Source organism: Anopheles nili, chromosome 3 (assembly GCF_943737925.1).
Source record: "Anopheles nili chromosome 3, idAnoNiliSN_F5_01, whole genome shotgun sequence".
Lineage (NCBI taxonomy): Eukaryota > Metazoa > Arthropoda > Insecta > Diptera > Culicidae > Anopheles > Anopheles nili.
In genome coordinates this window covers 28,406,029-28,425,786 of record NC_071292.1, presented here as the reverse complement: position 1 = coordinate 28,425,786, position 19,758 = coordinate 28,406,029, and the positions used below count along the sequence as shown (strand labels likewise).

The window sequence follows — 19,758 nt, the reverse complement described above, 5'->3', positions numbered from 1 at the left end:
CCTGCACGGGGGATGATCTGATCGCAAAACACTCGTACACTCGCGGCCACTATCACTCTGGAGCGGATGTCCTTTTGTCCGATGCGGGCTCCACCAGTCCGTTTCACTTATGCCTTGCCTTCGCAGCTCCTATTCGGGTCCGTTCGACTTATTCTTCAGCTTCATAGCACGCTGTTCACACGATTTCTGTTCACGCTTTCCGCGCGTTTGTTTGATCGCTTGAGAAGCACTGCTGTTTCGCTTGAATCCTTCCGCGGAATCCGCTGGATCCCATTCGCGGGGCACTGGGGCGCAAACAAACAAACAAACACACCAAAAAATCCTTCCACCGGTAGTCGACAAAACGAGCGCTGCAAAAAAAAGGGGGAACGGAGTAGAACTGGCCTGTTCACCGTGCAGTTGAGATTCAACTGATCCGGCAGCGCTGGGTGCCGCCAGCTGATAAAGGACACTTTAAAGCTCGCACCAGCTGCTGCCGGTTTCGCCGAGCCCGTGGGGCCACCGGGTGGCACGTAATCGTCGTCGTGGAAGATGGCGGCCGTTTTGAACAACAACACCGTCGGGTTGATCCGATCGACACCAATACACTACCACCGGACCACAGATCAGTCGGTGTCGAACACACGGGGCACTACGCCGGTACGAAACCTTGCCGGGGGTTTGTTTGAACACAACCGATCGGTGTGGTTTTTGTTTAGTTTATTGCCCAAATTACCTACGCACGAGGGGATTCAGACCATACCCCGATTTGGGGTCGGTCGCTATCGACGCCCATCGTGGTTTCTTCCTGCGACGTGTGGCAGCCGAGTTTCGTGTAGTATCCCCTGTATCGCTTATCAACTGTGGCCTGATAGGAAGCGCAACGGATTGGATGTTGTTGTTTATTTCATGGCCGTACCGGGGAGTATGCGCGTATCGCGTGCACTTTTGCGCGTGTACGTGCCACTGGCACACCAGAACCCTGTGGGCTTTCTCCCACGAGGACGTGCATGTGGTGACGATGCCGTCACAGAAGTTTAGGAATATTTCCATTCAATGATCGTCATCTCCGGTCGGTGAGTAAAAGGTCCACTTTTGCAACGTGCAATAAACGATTTTAACGCACTATAAAAAAAGCACCATCGATCGGATTTCGCGCATCCGCACGATAAGCTCACCAGCCCACCAGACGCGCACTTTGTCCCGGTCAATCGCCGCATTCTCAGCCAGCTAGAACCGGCCAGTGGAAAGAAATGACGTACTACGGTGGATTGCAAGCAGCTCGAATGTGGCACAAAGCGGGGTGTGGTTTTGGTACGCAATGCCTTCTTTCATCGGCGCAAGGAACTTTACACAGTCGCGGTTCGGTTCGGTGCAGGTTATCGGTGTTCGAGGAGTTCGAGCCTCAAACTAGGGCGGTTTGGAAAACGGACCAATCCGGCGGCTACTACGACACGATGCCAGCCTCCCAGGCTATCAGCTTGCGTGATGACGATGCGATCGTGATCGGTCGATGTACACTTTGGTGTAGTTTTTCGTCTTACGTCTTTCAGCATAGAGCCCTCAGAGGTGGCCTTCAACCGGTCTCAGGTCCATCGCATTGCTCGACCGTGATCCAGGAGGTTCACCGGTGCAAGGTTGCGTGGTGTGGTTGATTAAAGCGATGGTGTGTGGCGTACAAAAAGGATCATTTCCAGTTCCCAAAACGTGTACCAGCCAGTCAAGTGCGCTTCTAATCTGGTTGTCTGGTGCTTATTTTGTCTGGGTCAGTGCAGGCAGTACAGACACGAGCTGCAAATTCGCTAATTATTGGCACCGATGAAGGAAGCTAATGGATGCAAAACTACCCCCCCCTCCCTCCCTCACCCCAGCCCCAGCCCGTAACCCTTGCTGATGAACCCGGAATGATCGCAATCCACCAGGAATCGCGTGAAATGTTTTGCACTTTTCTTCCAAAACATTGCAGCGACTGTGCGATGCACTTCCCCGATAAGGACGAACATGCGATCGAACCTGCTACAATGGGGTCCTTTCAGCAGCGATTACGTGCTGATTTTTTGTTTTGCCCTTCTGTGTAGACGGCGGCAGACGACGTTCCGGGTTGTTGATGTAACGTCGTGATCGATGAAGCAGATCGGATTGAAAGCCCCAGCTCGTGGGATCGGATGTAATAAGCTTGGGACAGCCAGTGCGAGGTGTTAGTTTAGCGCCATTGTATGTTTGTTTTTTTTTTTGTTTTTGGTTTCTTTTCCCCTTTATTGGATCATCTCAATTTCCGTCAATTCAATGTTCTCTAAAATACGTTTCGATTCGTGTAGCCCTGTCGCCAATCGTCTAATAATCTCGATGATTTAAAACCATTCCTAATAGCACTTTCTCATGCAGCTAAACAAAAAAAAAACCCCATTCGTCCAGCTTCCAGCTGTAAATAGCACTCTAATACTTGCCAGGTACTCGGTACCGGCAAAACTGGCAAAACACAATCTAGCGATCTGCGTGATTATCTCGCTCTCCCGAGGTTGTTCGATCGCTCCGTTTTTTCCTCCAAATTCCTAGCTTGGGCAACGGTTCGCGTTAAAACTGTCAATATTTCGTCCGTGCTCTGATCTAGCCTCTGGTGACTACCTTTTGCGGTTGGCTATCGGGATCCTTTGCAACTGTGTCCCTGCCTTGGCAACGTTTTTTTTTCTTTGTTTTGGATTCGATTCATGACTGTCCCCTAGAACCATCATCCGTCGGCGGCTATAATATATGGCTTTGGTTGAGTAATTTAGCTCTACTATCGGTTATCAAAAAACGTGTTTTTTTCCTTCTACTTGGTTTATTATTGGTTCTACTGCTACAACAGCTGATCGTACACCCGACTGTCTTGCAATAACTGTTACTTTTTTTTTCGCTTATTAGCTGTGGTTCGAAATACTTTCATTGACGTCCTGTTTTTCTTTCTGACGCCGGTATGACATTAGTTTAAACATGTTTCCAAAAAATGGGGGTCTGTTCGTGTTTCACTGATCAATGGAATCTGTTCAAGATAAAAGTAACGTCCCGTACCGTTCAAGCTCTTCAACCGTCGCCAGTTTGTTAGCATGTCTTAATGAAACGATTTGATCGAAGTTCTTGCTGATAGCTTTCCATCCTTGCACTACCTTTGTTGCTGACTATTACTCGTGGCGATTGGCTTCGAGACACATTAAAGAACTCTCATAAATGACCTTCCTATGTGGTTCCAGCTGGTTCGTTCTGGTATGTTTGTATTTCCCTGGATCGAGTTGGTTTTATTCCGCTTTCCATTGATTGATTTGATTATTCGATTTGTCCTGATTTACTTTCAAAATGAACGTACCACACATTTTCTACATATTTCCTGACCGTAAGTAAATGAAATCATAGTGTTGTGTTCGTTAACGTTTATGTTTATAAAAGTATATCTGTTTTTTTTTCTTCTACTAGTTTTCAAATAAATAACTTTTGCTGATGCATACACAGTAAAATGGTAACAGTTGCAGTAAGGTGTAATTGAAAAGTGTTGATTTGCTGGGATGTGAGCGATGGTGCTGTGCGCACAAAACAATAAAACGATCATGTAACGGCTAAAGTTAACGCCATTCGTGTAAAAGGTGCACCGTGAAGACGGCTCGATGAACATGGACGTGATCGTGATCGAAACCATGACGCGCCCTTGATGTACCATTCAAAAAAGCCCTTCGACACACAGGAATGGATCTCTTTGGGTGGGTTGCTGCTGGCATGCCGCGCACAATATAATCCCATCTGTTTCAACCTCTTGTTTTTTCAACCACAATCACAATAATCCCTTCCCACTAGCTGCCTTCCGTTCGAACAAGAAGAACCTACTCTAGAGTCCTTAAGGTACAAATGGCCTACATCTCTCTCGCTCTCTCACTCTCTCTCTCTCTTCATAGGGCGGCTTTCCTTCGGAAGCGGTTCCTTGAGCGTACCATCCTTTTGTGTGTTTATGTGAAAGTGTGTGAGTGCTGTACTAGACTGATTTATGGTGGCCCTATGCAGATGAGCATTCAAAAGCGTGATTGATGATAAGAGATTAGAGCTCGCGTTGACAACGATGCCGGGAGCGTTTCGTTACAGTTGTTTCTCTGTTGTTTTTTTTTTGTTTTTTAATATTTTACTGTTTCCTGTTCAGCGCAACCACTTTCTTCCTCCTGTTCACGCGCGTTTGCCGTAAATGTTTGCGAGTTAATGTAATCGGCATCTATCATCGGCATTATTTCTTTCTGAAGCGCTGGCCACACTCGAGTCAATAGTATAGCCGGTCGCGCTTCAGCTCGTTGTCGAGATCGGCCAACTGCTGCAGGAAGCCCTCGTTCGGCCGTATGTCCCGATGCATCCTGACGGTACGGATCGCCTCCGCGGCCGACATCTTGCGGGCGATCATCAGATACGCCAGCACACACGTGGCCGATCGCGACATGCCCATCATGCAGTGCACCAACACCTTACCTGTGGGGGAAAAATGCCAGAAAATGACCGTGAGAGAAAGGACATTTGTTTTTTGGGACACAAAAGCCGATCACCTACCACCACTGTTGATGCCGTTCTCGATGAACTTCGAGGCGATGTAGAAGTACCGGCTGATGTCCGTCGTCGGCTGGTCGATCATCGGAAAGCCCATGTACCTGAAAGTGCACCTTGCGCATTGAGTGATAGTAGAAATCATGCGCACCCTTGCACACTACAAGCCAGCGGTTGTTGGTAAATATCAATTAAAGTCCCCTGCCGTGTTGGAGGAGTCCAACGTCCCTAGGCAGGACCTACCAACCGGACCAGGGGACGAGTTACCGAGGTGAGTGCGAGAGTTTTTAGGTGGTGCTAATTTTGCCTATCATCGTAGCGAGATCGCAGTGTGTGGTTCGCTGATTGTTCGATCCTTCAACTTACCTGATACCGGACATGTCCCGATAGTAACTGTGGCCCGTATCTACCTGCCCAAAGCGAGTTCCTTCCGCCGTGTTGAGGACGTGCGTCACACCGATCAGGCGCAAATACTGTTTGTTTTTGGCTGAATTGCTGTGGAAAATATGAACACGACGCTTTAGGTGGGATGGATCCTTGCGCGGGATGTACTTACGCATCGCCGATGTACAGCCGGGGGTAAACTTCATCACAGTCAACGTCGTATAATGCACATTCGGATCGTCGAAGGCCAAGCATCGGTCGGCACGGTGTGACGGAATAGTGCAGGATCCGCTGCAGCTGCCTGCCGGTCGTCTGTTCCGCCATTTTGTCGTTGTTGCGGTAGTGTGTCAGATACTACGTGGGTTCAGACGCAGGAGACAAAAAGAAAGTGAAAACCGCAAAAATTAGTACTTCCCCCAAAACGAAAGAATGAATAATTATCGATACAGGAAGCTCTTATTAGATATCATAAAAAAAAACCCATCTCATCCAAGCAAACTATGATTGCGTGACGTTGCCGGTCGCCGCCCGAACAGTTCCGTAAGTCGCACCCATCGAGTGGCTCTGGCACGCCCGGGATCCGTGATCCCACACACAATCCCGCGGACGTTCGACAACACTTCTTCAAGTGAGTCATCACAGCGGCCAAATGGCCGGAGGACAAAGATTTTACTCGCGCGATAAGCCACACCAGGGCACGCGTTCGAACATCGCCGAAGGGAGTGATTATCGATTAGTGCCGTTCCCGGGTCGCAATTCCCGAGCCCCCCTTCCCGAGGGCGTGTGGCCATTGTTGTATATTTTTTTTTTCGTTGTTGCTCGGCTCGAGTGCTCCAGGAAGCGCCATCTCACCACCGCCGGTGTGGGTTTTGTGTATTGGCACTTCATAAATCGCTGATAAAGCGGCTGAATTATGTATGGTATAGTTTTATTTTTTATTTACAGCACACTGTCTATGCTGGCGTTTAAAAAGGCACGTGTTCGAAGCTCATGTGACCAGGGTACTTGAAGTGTGGCGCGAACGTTCCAGTGGAACTAATCCACTGCCACTACAGGCGGACGGCGATGGGGTTCGATTGTTCTCCGCCGATTCACATCGATAAACATGACAAAACTAATTCATTACCATGATGGATACAGATCCTTTTTTTTGTTTGGGGTGTATGGACGGGTGTGGTGTGTGCGTTTTTTTGGAGCTTGAATATCAATGAAGGAATCACGTGAAGGCCACGAAACAAGGATCCGCTGTATCGTTACGGGGGTTTCAGGGAAGGATGGCACTCGCCCACGCGCTCGGAATGCATTGTCTCACTCGTTGTCTGGGCGATGGCTGCGGGATGTTTTTTTTTTTCATATTTTATAGATAAAATATGCAAATCGCAGGACATCGATTCTGATTGATAATCGAAAAATGATCGCATCCAGCAGACACCAAAATGTCCTGCTTTGTAGTCTGCTCGGATTGGAACAATGGAAACGCACACGAGAAAAGATTCACGCCGTTTCGTGACTAATTTCGCTTGAGGATGTAACTTTTCTTAAAGTAGTAAAAAGTAGTAAAATATTTTGGAAAGATTCCCAATGAATATTCTACAGCCAGCTATACAAAAAAGTTCGAATAAAGTTCGTTCACCTTTTTTATGGTTTTAGCCATTTTGAATTTGAATAGCAACTCGCGATAGTCGATAGTCAAGTTTTGCCGATCGCAATAAAGCAGCGATAGTTTGCTTTATGAGGTTAGTTTCCACTTCACGGGTTCTTCTTCCACGCAAGCGAAGCACCAAAAAAAACGGCAGGGGCGCAAGCACAGTAAAAACCTATTTCTGATCAAATTTCTTATCGTTTTGCGATATTCGCTATCGCTTTTCGTTTTCGTAAACGTTCCACTGGTTTTGCGAAGCAATCGACCGGGGTTTTTTTTTGCGCACGCAGTTAGCAACGGCAACTGATGGGAAAAATTCGACGTAGTAATCCGTAACGGACCCACTGCGGTTTCACGACAAGTCGCACCGAAGTCACCAAACAGAATGACTGGCCATCGCCGCGAAGGTGAGGTCCTTCCCGACAGGTAGCGAAACGCGATTCGTATTCAAATGGCGGTTCGGTTTGATCGCCCCCGCGTTCTGTTTCCGCTTGCGTGTTTCTCCCCCCGGAGACAACGGACGGAAATTGACGGACGAGCTTTCCCTTCCCTACCAGACAATGTCCTATGTATGTGTGACCCGGGGCCCGTTTGTTGGTGTGCAATCGGTGTGCGAGAATGGGCATGCCAACATTCGTGTGTTGCCGAGGACAGCTAATGAATAATACAAACGAATCGACGGTCGCGTGGTCGTACGGAAACCTTCCCCAGCCGACACGGGTGAGCTTTTCCTGGCATCCGTACGAGCATGATGACACCCCCACTGTGGGGTCCGTGTGGGGTCGGCATTTATCACGCGGGGTGGATATCCTCTCCTCCATTGTGCGAGTCCCTTTTTCACACGTACAGGATGCCTGATTGGAGGTCGACGTACGCGACCGTAGCAACTGATAACCCACACGGCCATTATGTTCGGCCAATGTTGCCTACGGTGACGACTTTTCCACGCTTTTTCCACGCCACCTATCTACGCCACAACGTACCTACACAAACAAGTGGTAGCTTTCTGCGCCTCGAATATATTCGATTTCACGACGCTTTTCAATTTGCGTTTATAATTCAGGATTCCGGAAATCCCGCTTCCTTACGCTCTCCGATACAGCCCACTACGGGCGGCGGTATTGAACGGCTTTGCCAATTTCTGGCAGCCTCCGGCAGCACCCAGATAGTGCTTCTTATCGTGAAGTATTCAAATGATGGAAATGGCGGGAAATTCGGAACCCATCGTCCGGTCGTGTTCCACCCGAAGGATGATTGAATTAAGCATCCAGCTTGGCGCTATTCGCTCCCCTTTTCCACGGCTGTTCAACGGTTCATTTTTCTGGATCGGTGCCAAATGGGTCTTTCGAGCCAACGGGCGTGCTGGGAAACGCTGGCAACGAACGTATTTAGGCATGTAGATTTGTGCATATGAATTTAGCCTCCGCCGGTTGTCGACGTTCGGTGATTTGGTTGGGCCGGGAAAACTGAGTTGAGTCGCTGGCAGGAGGTCTTGCATCTCGTTTCCGGCAAAGTTGCTTCAGAAGGTACGCCAACGGGTCAAGTGATGGAGATGTTGTCACGTTTTCGCTCACGCTTCCCAATCGGATCGGGCGTCCTCTAGTTTCGCCACTTCTAATGGAGTATGAACGGTTGGGCACTTGTTTCGTAAGTCCTATTTTCGGTCGGATTTGAGGACGCTAGATTGATTGCAATGTCGCCAAGCGCGATTTGGCGCACGGATGGGACCCGTATTGCATAATTTTGCCATAAGCTTGCGGGCACCCAAAACGGAAACGCTAAACGCGGTAAGAAGCAAAAATGGTGAACATTAATGGGTGGCGCCAACTTGACATGGAGCCATCGCGGGAGTACGTGAGGCCTATTCGTCAGCGGGAATGAAAACTCATTTTCCGGTGCTCGACGACGCGACGTGACTCGTGACGCGAGAGTGACGCCGATGCCGATGAGAAGGCTATAGGCAGCGAAAGCATAATTTATTCCGATTGTGGTGTTTTGCAAGCTTGGTGAGAGCGGGTTTCCTTTTTCCCGAAGGCCCCGACCTTTTTGCACTGATTCGTGCTGGCGAATGAACGTGTCCTGAAACCCTTTCTGTAAGGGACGTGGCGATTGTCGAACCCACCCCAAAAACGTTGCCAGGTCATCGATCGGAAGTGTGAAGCCATTCGACAATTGTACGTAAAGCACTTGATTTACTTTTATTACGTGCCTTCGGGGATAATCCTCAGCACAAGGTCACTACCAATTGCGAAGAGTGAGTGGCATTGCCGCAAACAAAAGGCATGGCAAGGGCAAGGCCAACAGGCAATGTGATGTGAGGAGGCTAATAATTATACAAAGCGCCAGCGTTACTTTGTATGATTGCTTTTGTGGTACCAGTGAAAGGATGAGACAAAGTATTCCTTTAATTGATAAAATGTGTTGAGTTATTTAAAACATTTTATTGTGTTTAAAGAGCATAAGCATAGGGATATTTAAGATGTAAAGTTACTGACGAATGTTTATGGCAATTTGTAATGAATCCAAAATAATTGCTCCAATCAAAATTAACTATAACTACTAACTATACTATACTAACTATACTAACTAACATTGTAGCCCCCCTTTATAGCCTTGAATTTTTTTTAAACCTTTCAACCATCAAATGGACTGATAGATTATAACGTTGTTCAGACAACAAAGAAAAGAATGAAAAATAGACCATCATTGAGTAGCATAATGGTTTTGCTAACAATGAATACCTGCACAAAGATTTCAATTGTTTGCAAATGAACTACACACAGCTTTTGGGTTTGGTCTCATATTCACAGGACGCTAGAAAAAAAAGCAGACAGAACGAAACTTTAGTCCTGCCAATTTATCTGCTAATTGGTGTAAAAGGGTACCCGTGAATGACGGTTTTATTCGATACCATTTTGAGGTTCCGGCTGCGGTTGGGCTCATGCTACGCAAATAAAAGCTCTCACTGTTGGCAAAACTTCCAATCAACGCTTGCTGCTTGGTGGTCGAAGAGCAAACATGAAAACCGGTCCGGTCTATTTGTTTGCTTTTACACCGCCCTGATTTTGGGCTAGCGCCCTTCCAAACCACCGATGTGATGAGGGAAAGGATAAAAGGTACCAATAAAACAGGCCACCGGCCGGTCGAAGCCGTTGCTTCTTTATCGTAGTAATTTCCCTCACGAGCCCAACAACAATTACAGTGAGGCGTGCCCAACGAGAGAACGGCACGGAAGAAGGTTGTGTAAAGAGTTTTGCATGCGATGGCCTCGTTGCTCGCCGAGCAAACACTTTTCCATTGGAGTTTTCCACCCTTACGGCAGTAGCGTGGCGCGAGCAAGGATGGGCGGCAGCACGCTAGAAGGTCTCTTAACTCATCATTCGCCGTTTGTTCCCGTTGGAATTGGGCCGTTGTTTTTCGTCCTTCACCCCGGTCCGGGGGACACGCCAAAAGAGGGGAACACGCGGCCAGGATGGTAGCGAGTGCTCAAGGGTTCAGCAAGAAATGAGAAATTATTGGGACAAGGCCACAAGGAAGTCGACTCCGTCGGGTCGATGGCGAGGGCAAGCGATCGGTCTGGTCGCAGGTCGCTTGCCGCAAGGGTCTCGTACGTGTGCATATTGACGCCAATGACGGTTGGTGACGCCGTTGGACGATTGAAGCACGCGATTTGTTTGTTTCATTTCACGGCACGGCGAGGCCGCGATTCAACGCGTAACGTAGCAACCGTTCTACGAACGATGCGCTGTGTAACGCTTCGTAACGCATGCCAGCGATACACCTAGTGCAAACAGCGCGTGTACACTTGAAAGGGATGTCTTTTTTCTGTTCAAACTTCACTCAGCTAAAGTAGCTTTTCCGCATTAATAAATCATCATGGGTTAGCGAAATAGTTTGTTTCAACTTTATTCTAAGTAATAAAATTTAAAAAAAAATGCATCTAAGCTCCTCCTAACTGCGACGAACAGCACCGATTTCGTGCGGGTATTTACGCCCATAATGGAACCGCACGCAAAAGGGTTGACAAATATTATTCCCCTGAAATCCACCCACGGAAATGCACGGCAGCTCGCTTAAGTACTTATTTTCCACGCTTCCCGCCCTCACATATGTGCCCTTCCGTGACGATGGCCCAGTCAACCATTTTTGCCCCACCGGGACTGGGAGGATGCAAATAACAAATACCATTTGCGCAAACCGAAACCTCCACGCGGTGGCGGAATGCACATGCACCCGGCACTGAAATTGACTGTCCGAACGATGCGAGGCGGAGATTGAACCATCGCGAATATGGAAATCAACCAACGGCAACGGCGTAATCGATCGATAAACCCCACCGAGATAAGCGTGAAGTGCATGTTTACTTTAGCGCCCCGTGGGTGACGTGTGGCCATGCGAGCCATGCGACACCAGATTCGGAAAGTATAACGTTCGATACGCCCGATTCGTGTGGTCCCACGTCACCGGTTAAGGTAATAAATATTTGCAAGCCATCGCGAGCGAGGACTAATTAGAGCGCACTGGCGTGGCGAGGAAACCACCATCGATTGCAACCGAACCGACCGCCTACATTCCCCGGGTTGGTTCGCCATAATTGGATTATAATTGATTACGGGTCGCCGTGCAACCGACCGAGGGCGCATGGGACGTGCGATCGTGAGTGGATCATGTAATTATTGATGTACCGGAGGTTTATTATGCTGTCTGGCTGCACAACGAGACGCGCCAGAGGCGAACGCGTTTATCGCGTTGTCGCTAGCTGATGGGAAAATGCACCCGACCGTGTGACAACTTGTGAGCCACCGACCGTGACGGGAAGACCGCATGCGGTGGAGCTGATTGGATATTATTTCGATTCCAAGCGCAACTGGAATGCGGCCGCCAGAGTTCTCCTCTCGTTGTGTGGCTATTTTTGGATTAGAACGGGAGCGCTCGCTTTTACGAGCATCCGGTGGGTCAGCACGCTTCGTAAAGTTGATCTTTCGCCGGGCACATTGTGCCCCTTGACGGGCAATGTCATGGAAGTCAATCAATACGGAAAAATGGGAAATAAAAATCGACCCCCTGTGCGAGCGCAAGCGATCGTTTTATTTAGGTAATTTCGTGTAACGATACCCACGTGGCACGTGATGCGAGCTTCGAAGTGAACGATAGAGCGTTCGCACTAACGACGACAAACCGCAAACTCATCGCCCGAAAAGGCGAACAAGCAAGCGTGAAAGATAAACCGTACATCCAGCGCACATCATAAATGTGGAAAATCGTAAAAACCACTCAATTCTACAAAAAAAAAACCACTCGCCAAGGCTAATGCTATAAACTACCCGAGCTAATCTACTGCGGACTTGTGTGCGCGGTGCTGCCACGAAACCTGCTTCCATCCAGCATTCCAATGTCATGATCGTGTTTTTCTCGACCCACATCTCTCATCTGGCGGGGTGGTGGTTCTCGTTTCACTTTTTAGGACGCTTCAAAAAACCGTGCGCCCGCGTGAAGCGCATTCCCAAGGGCTGGGTGCGTGGTCTCGTGCTTGCGGAGATGTAAAAATAGTTTTCGCCCCTCCTCGGCGGGCGACGGAATCGTGTAAATGCGCCAAAACTTCACGCTTATGGCGGGTGTCGGGCTGCTTGAATGTCATCCTAAATGGAGCGCAACGGATGGGACCAATGGTGCAAAGGGAGCTTGCTCCTTGCGCCACTAAATCATGTCTCCGTTTTTTGTTTCGTTCCATCACATGGATTATAATTAACTTTAGCTGGGGAGCGGGAGAAAATAGCGAGCACAATTCTGCGATGTTCAAGTGGCTGCTAGTGTGGGGGACTAGCAGGGACACTTTTAACAATAAAAAACTTATCCAATTTTTTTTTCGGTTGCTCTCAGTTGAGTGCCATTTCATTCACTTCTTTCACGCGTATTCAGCATTTACCACGGTCTCGTAGTTGAGCGCTGGTTTCATTAAAGAGATAGCGAAAAGGCAAGCACCAACTAATTGGATATGATTGCAAAAGTATCTGAACGTAATTGGCGCAGGAAAAAGAAACACACCCAGAAACCACCAGCGAAAGTTTCACCACGCTCTGGGCAAGTTCGCGACATTTTCCAGAGCTCGCGTTCTCCCGTCGGGAATACTTACAAGCCATTAGCCAATGCTTCCATTCGAACACGTCCGAGATTAGTCGCTAGGAAACCGATGGGTTCCTTCCCGTACAGGTGGCATTTTCCATCGCCCGAAGCCGTTAAAGAATAGTCACGATTTGTTCGGTGTATTCGTTTTATTGCATCTTCACTCGTTCGCTCTCGGCTGGCAAGAATGGAGAAATTTTCTTCCCCATTTTTCGCGATGGTGGCATATTTTACGGATCTAGCGTCAGGAAGTGGTGCAGAGAAATATTGATCCGCTTCGCCGAGCAGTTTCGTCAGGCAATTGGAACCACTCTCAAGGCACGCTCTGTCCATCGGTGTGCGATGTGCATGGAGCGGGAAAAAAGGACGCGCGCGTCGTGGGAAATTAATGGATTTCAGGAAAATTAAACAACGACGATAAATCCAATCACGGCTCCCTGAGGTGGGTGCATTTGGAGGGCATGAACCGTGTGCATGATTTGTCACATTCCGGTGGGTGAAATCGTACCCGGATGCTCGTTCGAAAGCATATTTCATTTTAACGGCTTTCCATGGAGGCGCCCAGTCGCTGTCGTAAATGGACGCGCGCAGCTAATGCGAGGCGGTTAAGGCGTATAAATAACTTTAAAATAACCTTTATCACACGCAAACAGCGAACCATCACTGCACCGTTACTTGCTTCGATTGCTCCCATTGTAATGCCAAAGAAAAAAAAAGAACGCATCCATTTTGTCTTATTTTTGTCCCTTCTCTACCTGTGTGATGCATTTTTAATTCAACGTGAGTGGCCATTAAAATGCCGTTGCCCCATTTGCAATCGGGTAACAAGTGTTTATTTTAATTCTGACAAGTGCTTCCACTCCTCTGCGAACGAGATGACACACTTCTGCAATCTTCATTGCTTTTGTGCTGGTCGCGAGCTTGGCATCATCCCAACCACCTTTCCCATAATCATTCTCGGTTCTCATCGCCATCATCATCGAATCGAAACTGATACCAAAGCTTTGTGTCATCGGGAGCTTGGGGTCACAGCGGTGGTTATTTAATACAAACAGCACTAACCGCAATAACAATTTTCCCTTCTCCCAAAACACCGTCAATCGGTGGCCACACGTGGAAGCATGGGAAACACACCGTGAAGACAACCATTCCGGCTCCGTAATTTCACCCTGCTCGCCTCGCGATGAGCGGACACTCAAGGAACAAGGCGTGCTATTTTTGTGACACCCAAACAATAGCACGCCGAGTGTATCGTAAATACGATCGTTGCCGTTGTTAATATTTATGTTCTCGTTCGGAGGTAGCAAAGGATACGGCTTTGGTCACCCGAGCCGTGGTAGCGATGGTACGCGAGGGTAATCCTCCCATTCGAGGGTGGTCCCATACTTCGTGAGTAATATGTGCAAAAATATATGTTAGTCGAATATCTCCGTACCGTGGTGGGAGGTGTACCACAATCCACCGTAAGCATTAGCGGTTTCGTGCGCTAGCGGCAAAGCAATTTATGGACAAAGTTCGAGCGAATGCGAAGCAGCGTATGTGCAAAGGAAAGAGATTTTGAGTCTGCGGGAATCCGCAACAGCTGATGCCAAACGTTAACGGTGTGATCCATGTTGAGCTTTTGCAGCTGGAGATGCCCAAATTAACGATCACGCAGCTAGCTGAAGGAGCGTCTCGTGCACCAAATTTATTATTTAAATCCGTTCCCTGGGCGTGATTTATTCGTACGCCTTGCGGGGAAAAACTTCACAGCCATAACAAGTTGATATTAATTTACCGGCGCTCGTAACGGAAAAGCAAAAAGGTGCCGCTGTAAGTGAAAAGTCGCGCGAAACGATTTAAATAGCAACACCACAAAGAAACTTCTTCAGGTCGTATCTTTGATAGGGCAGTACGAAACTCGAAATAGAACATTGTGCAGTTGAAGCTAATTTTGATGCATTATTTAACGGTGCCGGGCGCTTCAGCGGCAAGTACGAATGCACCTGCTGAGAACAAACAATCAAAAAAAAAAACGTATGAACAACTCACTCCTACCAAAACTCCTAGAATAGAACCACACCCGCACCGTAGTTCCGCATCCTGTTCGGCATGCTTTACGAGTGCCTCCATCCGGCACCAAGATTGCAATCCTCAGTTCCTCCCCCCCAGTTGGAAGGTGCATTTTCCTCGGTCGCTACAAAGTTCAACCCCATTTTGGTGCCGGTTCTGGTGGCCTGCTTTCGACCTCGGCTAGGGCCGCGTGCATTTGCATTCGAGCTGCACTCATGAGACATCCGTGCCCGGTCCCGTGGCCCGGTGTACGTTCACATTTTTCGCTCACCGGGCGTGCATAGTACGGCTGCAAAGTTCAAACGCGTAAACGCGGTGCGCGTCGAAAAACTAACTGCAACTCGCCCACCCCACCTTTTGCGGTCGATTCCGCGGTCACGGTGATGGTGTACGCGTGGCGTCTAAAAATGGCTTCGCGTAGCGCGTTTGCATACAATTTTTTTTGCTCTCTCGCTTTTCTTTTGTTGCTGTTTCACGTGCGAAAACCCGTTCTCGCGGTCAACGGTGCGTTGGAATCGCACGAACCAGGACAGGTTCATCCGGAACTTGACGGGTTTGTCCAGCTGTTGACCAGCGGATTCGGTTGACGACGATCAATCGACACACTTGTCACCGGCTGTGGGATTCCACCCTTCCAGGAAAGCGACCCGGGTCGGTGGGTGATAATGGTTATAATTAGCTGTTGTTTGCGAGCTCGACCAAAAAAGGACCTCGCGGTCAAGAATGGAGTGGATCGCAGCGTTTCCATTAGCTGGAATCCGGCACTGGAGGCGACATTGAGCTGTGACCTTTCGAGAATCTGCCGTTTGAAAGGTGAAATGGTATAGCTGTTTATAGATTTACTTTATTAGCAGTGTTTGTAAAGCAATGAGCGGATGGTAAAAATACAAAAACAATGTGCCGTTTAAAAGACTACAAAATTGAAGAAAAAATAATAAAAATAATCTGTAGATAATGCGCAAACGAGAAAATAAGTTGCAAATGCATTCTCGTTTAAAAAAACCCCTTTTAGATGATGCACATCTCAAACCGATCTAAATATGTTCTCTCTCTCTCTTTGTTTAAGCAACATCGTCACAGCGTGATGAATCAACAATTCGCATCACCATCGACGTACCTACTAACCACATAAACCCAACAGCACCCACGTTCGCATCCAATCGCCATCTCAAATCAACACAACAGACCGGCGACGAGATGACAAATAATTCCACCCAAACCGAAGTGCTCTTCTGCGACATTGTCATCGATAGCGCGGGATGATCTATTTCCGGTGCATCTTCACCCTGCGCTGGGAAACCCGCCAAACAGATCGGTTGCATTCTCGTTCGAGTCGACGTTAAGCGCACATAGTCAAGTTGCCCCATGCCAAAGCACGCGGAAAACAATGACAATGGTGTGCGGAAATGCTTCCATCCTCGTGGTTCCACCCAGTGCGAAGTACGACGCCATTTGACCGGAGGCGACATAACCGGGATAAATTGTATGCTAGAGCGGGGCCAACTCAGGTCGCCCGTGAATCAGACAATCAACCCGATGGGTACCGATGGGCGTAACGATGAGCACGACTTTGTGACACTAAATCAATTGGGCCATTAATGGGGAACAGGGTGCGGCTGGGTCTGTCGACGCGGGATAAATGATGCGATTAGACGGGGGCAACGGTGCGAACGTTGGATGCGCTTTTTAGATGCATGGGAATGCACAAAGGCACACCCCGTGCGAGACACGGGCAAATAATTATCGCTTAAATTATGTGGCTTTTTTGTTTAGTCATGCTTTAAATTGGATTCAGATGTAATTTATATTCATAAATAACATGCGTTTAAAATGAACCTGGGGCAGCAATTTTGAACTTATTTCGTAGCCAATGAGTAATGAGATTTTTTCTAATGGAATAGGCACAATGCACAACGTGGTGATTTAAAACCATGAAATTTACGAGCTATAAGAAACGCTTATCAATCCATCTGAATAGGTAAAAGTGAGCTCATTTCCTTCGACATTTCTCAACGCGATCGTGAGAATTTTGTGGCGAGTGGAAAGTTCACTCCTTTAACCCGTCCCGTTCCAGCCCAATCCCGTCCCCCGGACATACCGCGTATCTCCAGGACATTGTGGTCGTGGTGGCTGTTGTTTAATCGATGCCCGAAATCGCCGAACGCTGATGGTTTCCGTTTGATAAAACCCCTTTCGAACCGGGCTTTCTGGTGCGCTCAAGAAGGTGTTTTTGTGTTCGCTCTTTCTCGCTGTCTCTCGCTCTCTCTCTCTCTCTCTCTCTCTCTCGCTTTTTCGCCCTTTTTTTTGCGCACGCTTTTCTGCTGCTTTGCCAAACGGTAGTTTTTGTTGCACTTCGCTTTCGGCGAAAGGGATAATTATGCTATTTTATCGAAATAGACCCTTGGCAGCTGGCAGAGATTTTTGAGGTTTGTTTAACCTTTCCGACCGATGAAAGGTTTTCCGAAAGGTTTTCCTAACCTCGCACCACGTGAGAACCACTCGCGGAGGGCCGCACAAAACTCCAAAATCAGGACCCAATTCGCTACGTGACACAATTAATGCACACACACACACAAACACATACAGACGAAGTCACGCGGTTCGGTTGTTTTTCGGTGGAATTTTTCCCAAATCTCCTCCCGGCGTGAGCGCTTTTTTGGAAGAGCGGGGTTCTGTTTTTCCGCTGCAGAATGAACCGGCTATTTTAAAAAGATAATTTTCCACCCACACTCTTCCCGGGAATGGCAAGCAAGCGAATGTTCCGGTGGCGGCGTTTCTAATTCGTGTGCGCGAAAAACGAACGAACCAAAAAAATAGACGGAACCGTTGCCAGAAACACGTGCTGCAACAGTCGCGGCTTGAGCTCGACTAAACGCCGCTCGGCAAGCGAAGGAACCGTCCCACGGCTAATGGCACCGAAAAGCACCTCCCACCCGGCCGCCATTTGCCGGATGCATCCGTCCGTCCATCCGTGGGATGGCACCCATCCCCCACCACGGAATGACGCCGGTTTTGCAGCGTCGATTTTGTGTACACTAGGCTCCGTGTCTTTCGATTTTCCTCACCACACGCTGGTACGAGTGAGGGCTTTTTCTCACTTTGCGTGAGTGAGTGAGAGTGAAAATTCGCTGCCTGGTGAGAGAGAGAGCGAGCGAGCGTGAGGAAAAGCGGAAAAGTGAAACAGGAAGCGTGTGTGTGGGTGTGGGGTGGTTATGCGTCAGCGTCGGGTGTCGACGACCACATTGCTCGAGCGGTAACGAAAACAAACCCAGTCTGGTACGGTGCGTGGCAATGATTTTCCACACCTGCCGCCAGGCGGGGAAGGCTTTTGGTTTGGGGTGGAGATGATTTTTCATTTACCGTGCCGCTGGGAAACGCTTCTCGACGCGCGACGAGCGATAGGTGAGATGGAATAAAAATAAACTCGCGCTCACGAACGTGAATCGCAGCGTTGGTGTTTTGTGCACCTTTTGGACGCCCACCCGATGAGTTGAGTCACACACCGTTCGTGATGAGATGGTGTTTGCTTGCCACTGACACGGTAGTAGAACATGGGGGGATCCGCTTCGGATCGAAGCCATTCCAGATTGCATCATGCATCGTCATTAATCGTGCTCTCTTCTGCGGAGACACCAATTTGGAGACGGATCTTTGAAATCTGTTCAGGGTTGGTATGCGGTTGGAAAATGTTCAGCTCTAACACTTGCAGGAAAACCCTTGCTCATTTATTATAACAGAAACGGGAAGGAAATTAACCTTTCTTTTTAATTACAATTAGAATCATGTAGTTTAAACAGTAAATACCAAACTAATCAAGGAAACATATGAAAATCAAATCAAATTTACTCATAATTGAATTATTTCAATACACGTGTACCACATCATCTTGGAGCTGTATAAATGGGTTTGAAACTGCCTGCATTGCATTTTATTTAAAAGTGTAACTTGAAGCGTAACATGCTAACAAAAACATTCTAGCGTAGAACGTAATAACATCGAATACTGTTGCATTTATTGTGTCACAGCAGCATGAATCATTGCAAGCATCGATCGAATTATCGTACGCAGCGTAACGGAAACAGCTACATCATTATATATGTTTGTGGATATATATTGCCTTATGAAACTTTAGGAAATGCTAGCTGGCTAAACAGTCTTCCATTCATGCAGGCGACATAAACAATTTCAAAAACAAATAGATTTCCAAGGCTATTTGCTTCACCAAAAAATACACGTTCGTATAAACAGTTTGATCATTAGATTAAGTAAACAATGCTGCGTACAAATGTGATATGAATGCATAAAACAGCACAGCTCACACACTTATTCAGCCGAAATTCCAAAGAGGAAAGATGATGATTCAAGGCATCTTAAGTTATAATCAAGGCTAGATTTTTACAGATTGTCTGAAAAGAAATCAACATGGAGTTTTTTTTTCGTATGCTCTCATTCAAGATGTGCTTACGTGTACGAAGCTGTGTTGTTTCAATGGCCAACCCGTCGTCGATCTCTTATGAGCATTGGTTTGTCATTTAATAATTGATAATCTATATTCCTGCACTAAGAGAAAGCAAGTCTGTTTAAAGAAAACTTCTATATGTCGATGTTGCGTCTATTGAAGTTACAAGTAGTTGAAACGAATAGTTTAGTTTATTGTTTCTAGACATAATTCAACAATATTTTTCAATTAAATGCATCCAATTATACATAAAATGTTGTCTTTAATAAATTATTTAATGATTATTGAATTGTATCGCTTAAGTATCGTCTCGTTATTTTAATACACCCTGCGCTCAAATATATCACACAGCTAGCGACAATTAGCGAAGAACAATAAAAAAAATCCAAAGAACAAAAATAAAACAATGAATGATTTTTCCTACGATTCCCGAATCGAAGATAAAAAAGGTTCCTCTTTTCTTTACCACAACAATACTCATGTAACTCTGGAACAAAGCCTTGATTTCTGTTCCCAACGTCACTCCTTTTTCCTGCGTTTTCCGAAGCTTTGGGAAATTCTTTTCCCC

General features: G+C 47.4%; 1 protein-coding gene across 1 annotated transcript; it reads right to left on the bottom strand.

Annotated features, from left to right (window-relative positions):
* Positions 1–2,013: 2,013 nt before the first annotated feature.
* LOC128727233 (dual specificity protein phosphatase 3) lies at positions 2,014–17,198 on the bottom strand. Its single transcript, XM_053821121.1, has 5 exons — positions 16,830–17,198; positions 5,087–5,268; positions 4,897–5,025; positions 4,537–4,634; positions 2,014–4,458 (listed from the first exon to the last, which is right to left on the bottom strand). Exons 1-5 carry the CDS (start codon positions 16,845–16,847, stop codon positions 4,256–4,258), a joined length of 630 nt encoding a protein of 209 aa, XP_053677096.1. The 5' UTR covers positions 16,848–17,198; the 3' UTR covers positions 2,014–4,255.
* Between the last annotated feature and the right edge of the window lie 2,560 nt (positions 17,199–19,758).

Bases quoted from the DNA above. Each gene is read 5' to 3' on its own strand.
- LOC128727233 (XM_053821121.1), bottom strand. The intron at 5,026-5,086 runs GTAAGTACATCC...TATTTTCCACAG, and splicing joins CGGCTGTACATCGGCGATGC to CAATTCAGCCAAAAACAAAC. The intron at 4,635-4,896 runs GTAAGTTGAAGG...GTGCACTTTCAG, and splicing joins CGGGACATGTCCGGTATCAG to GTACATGGGCTTTCCGATGA.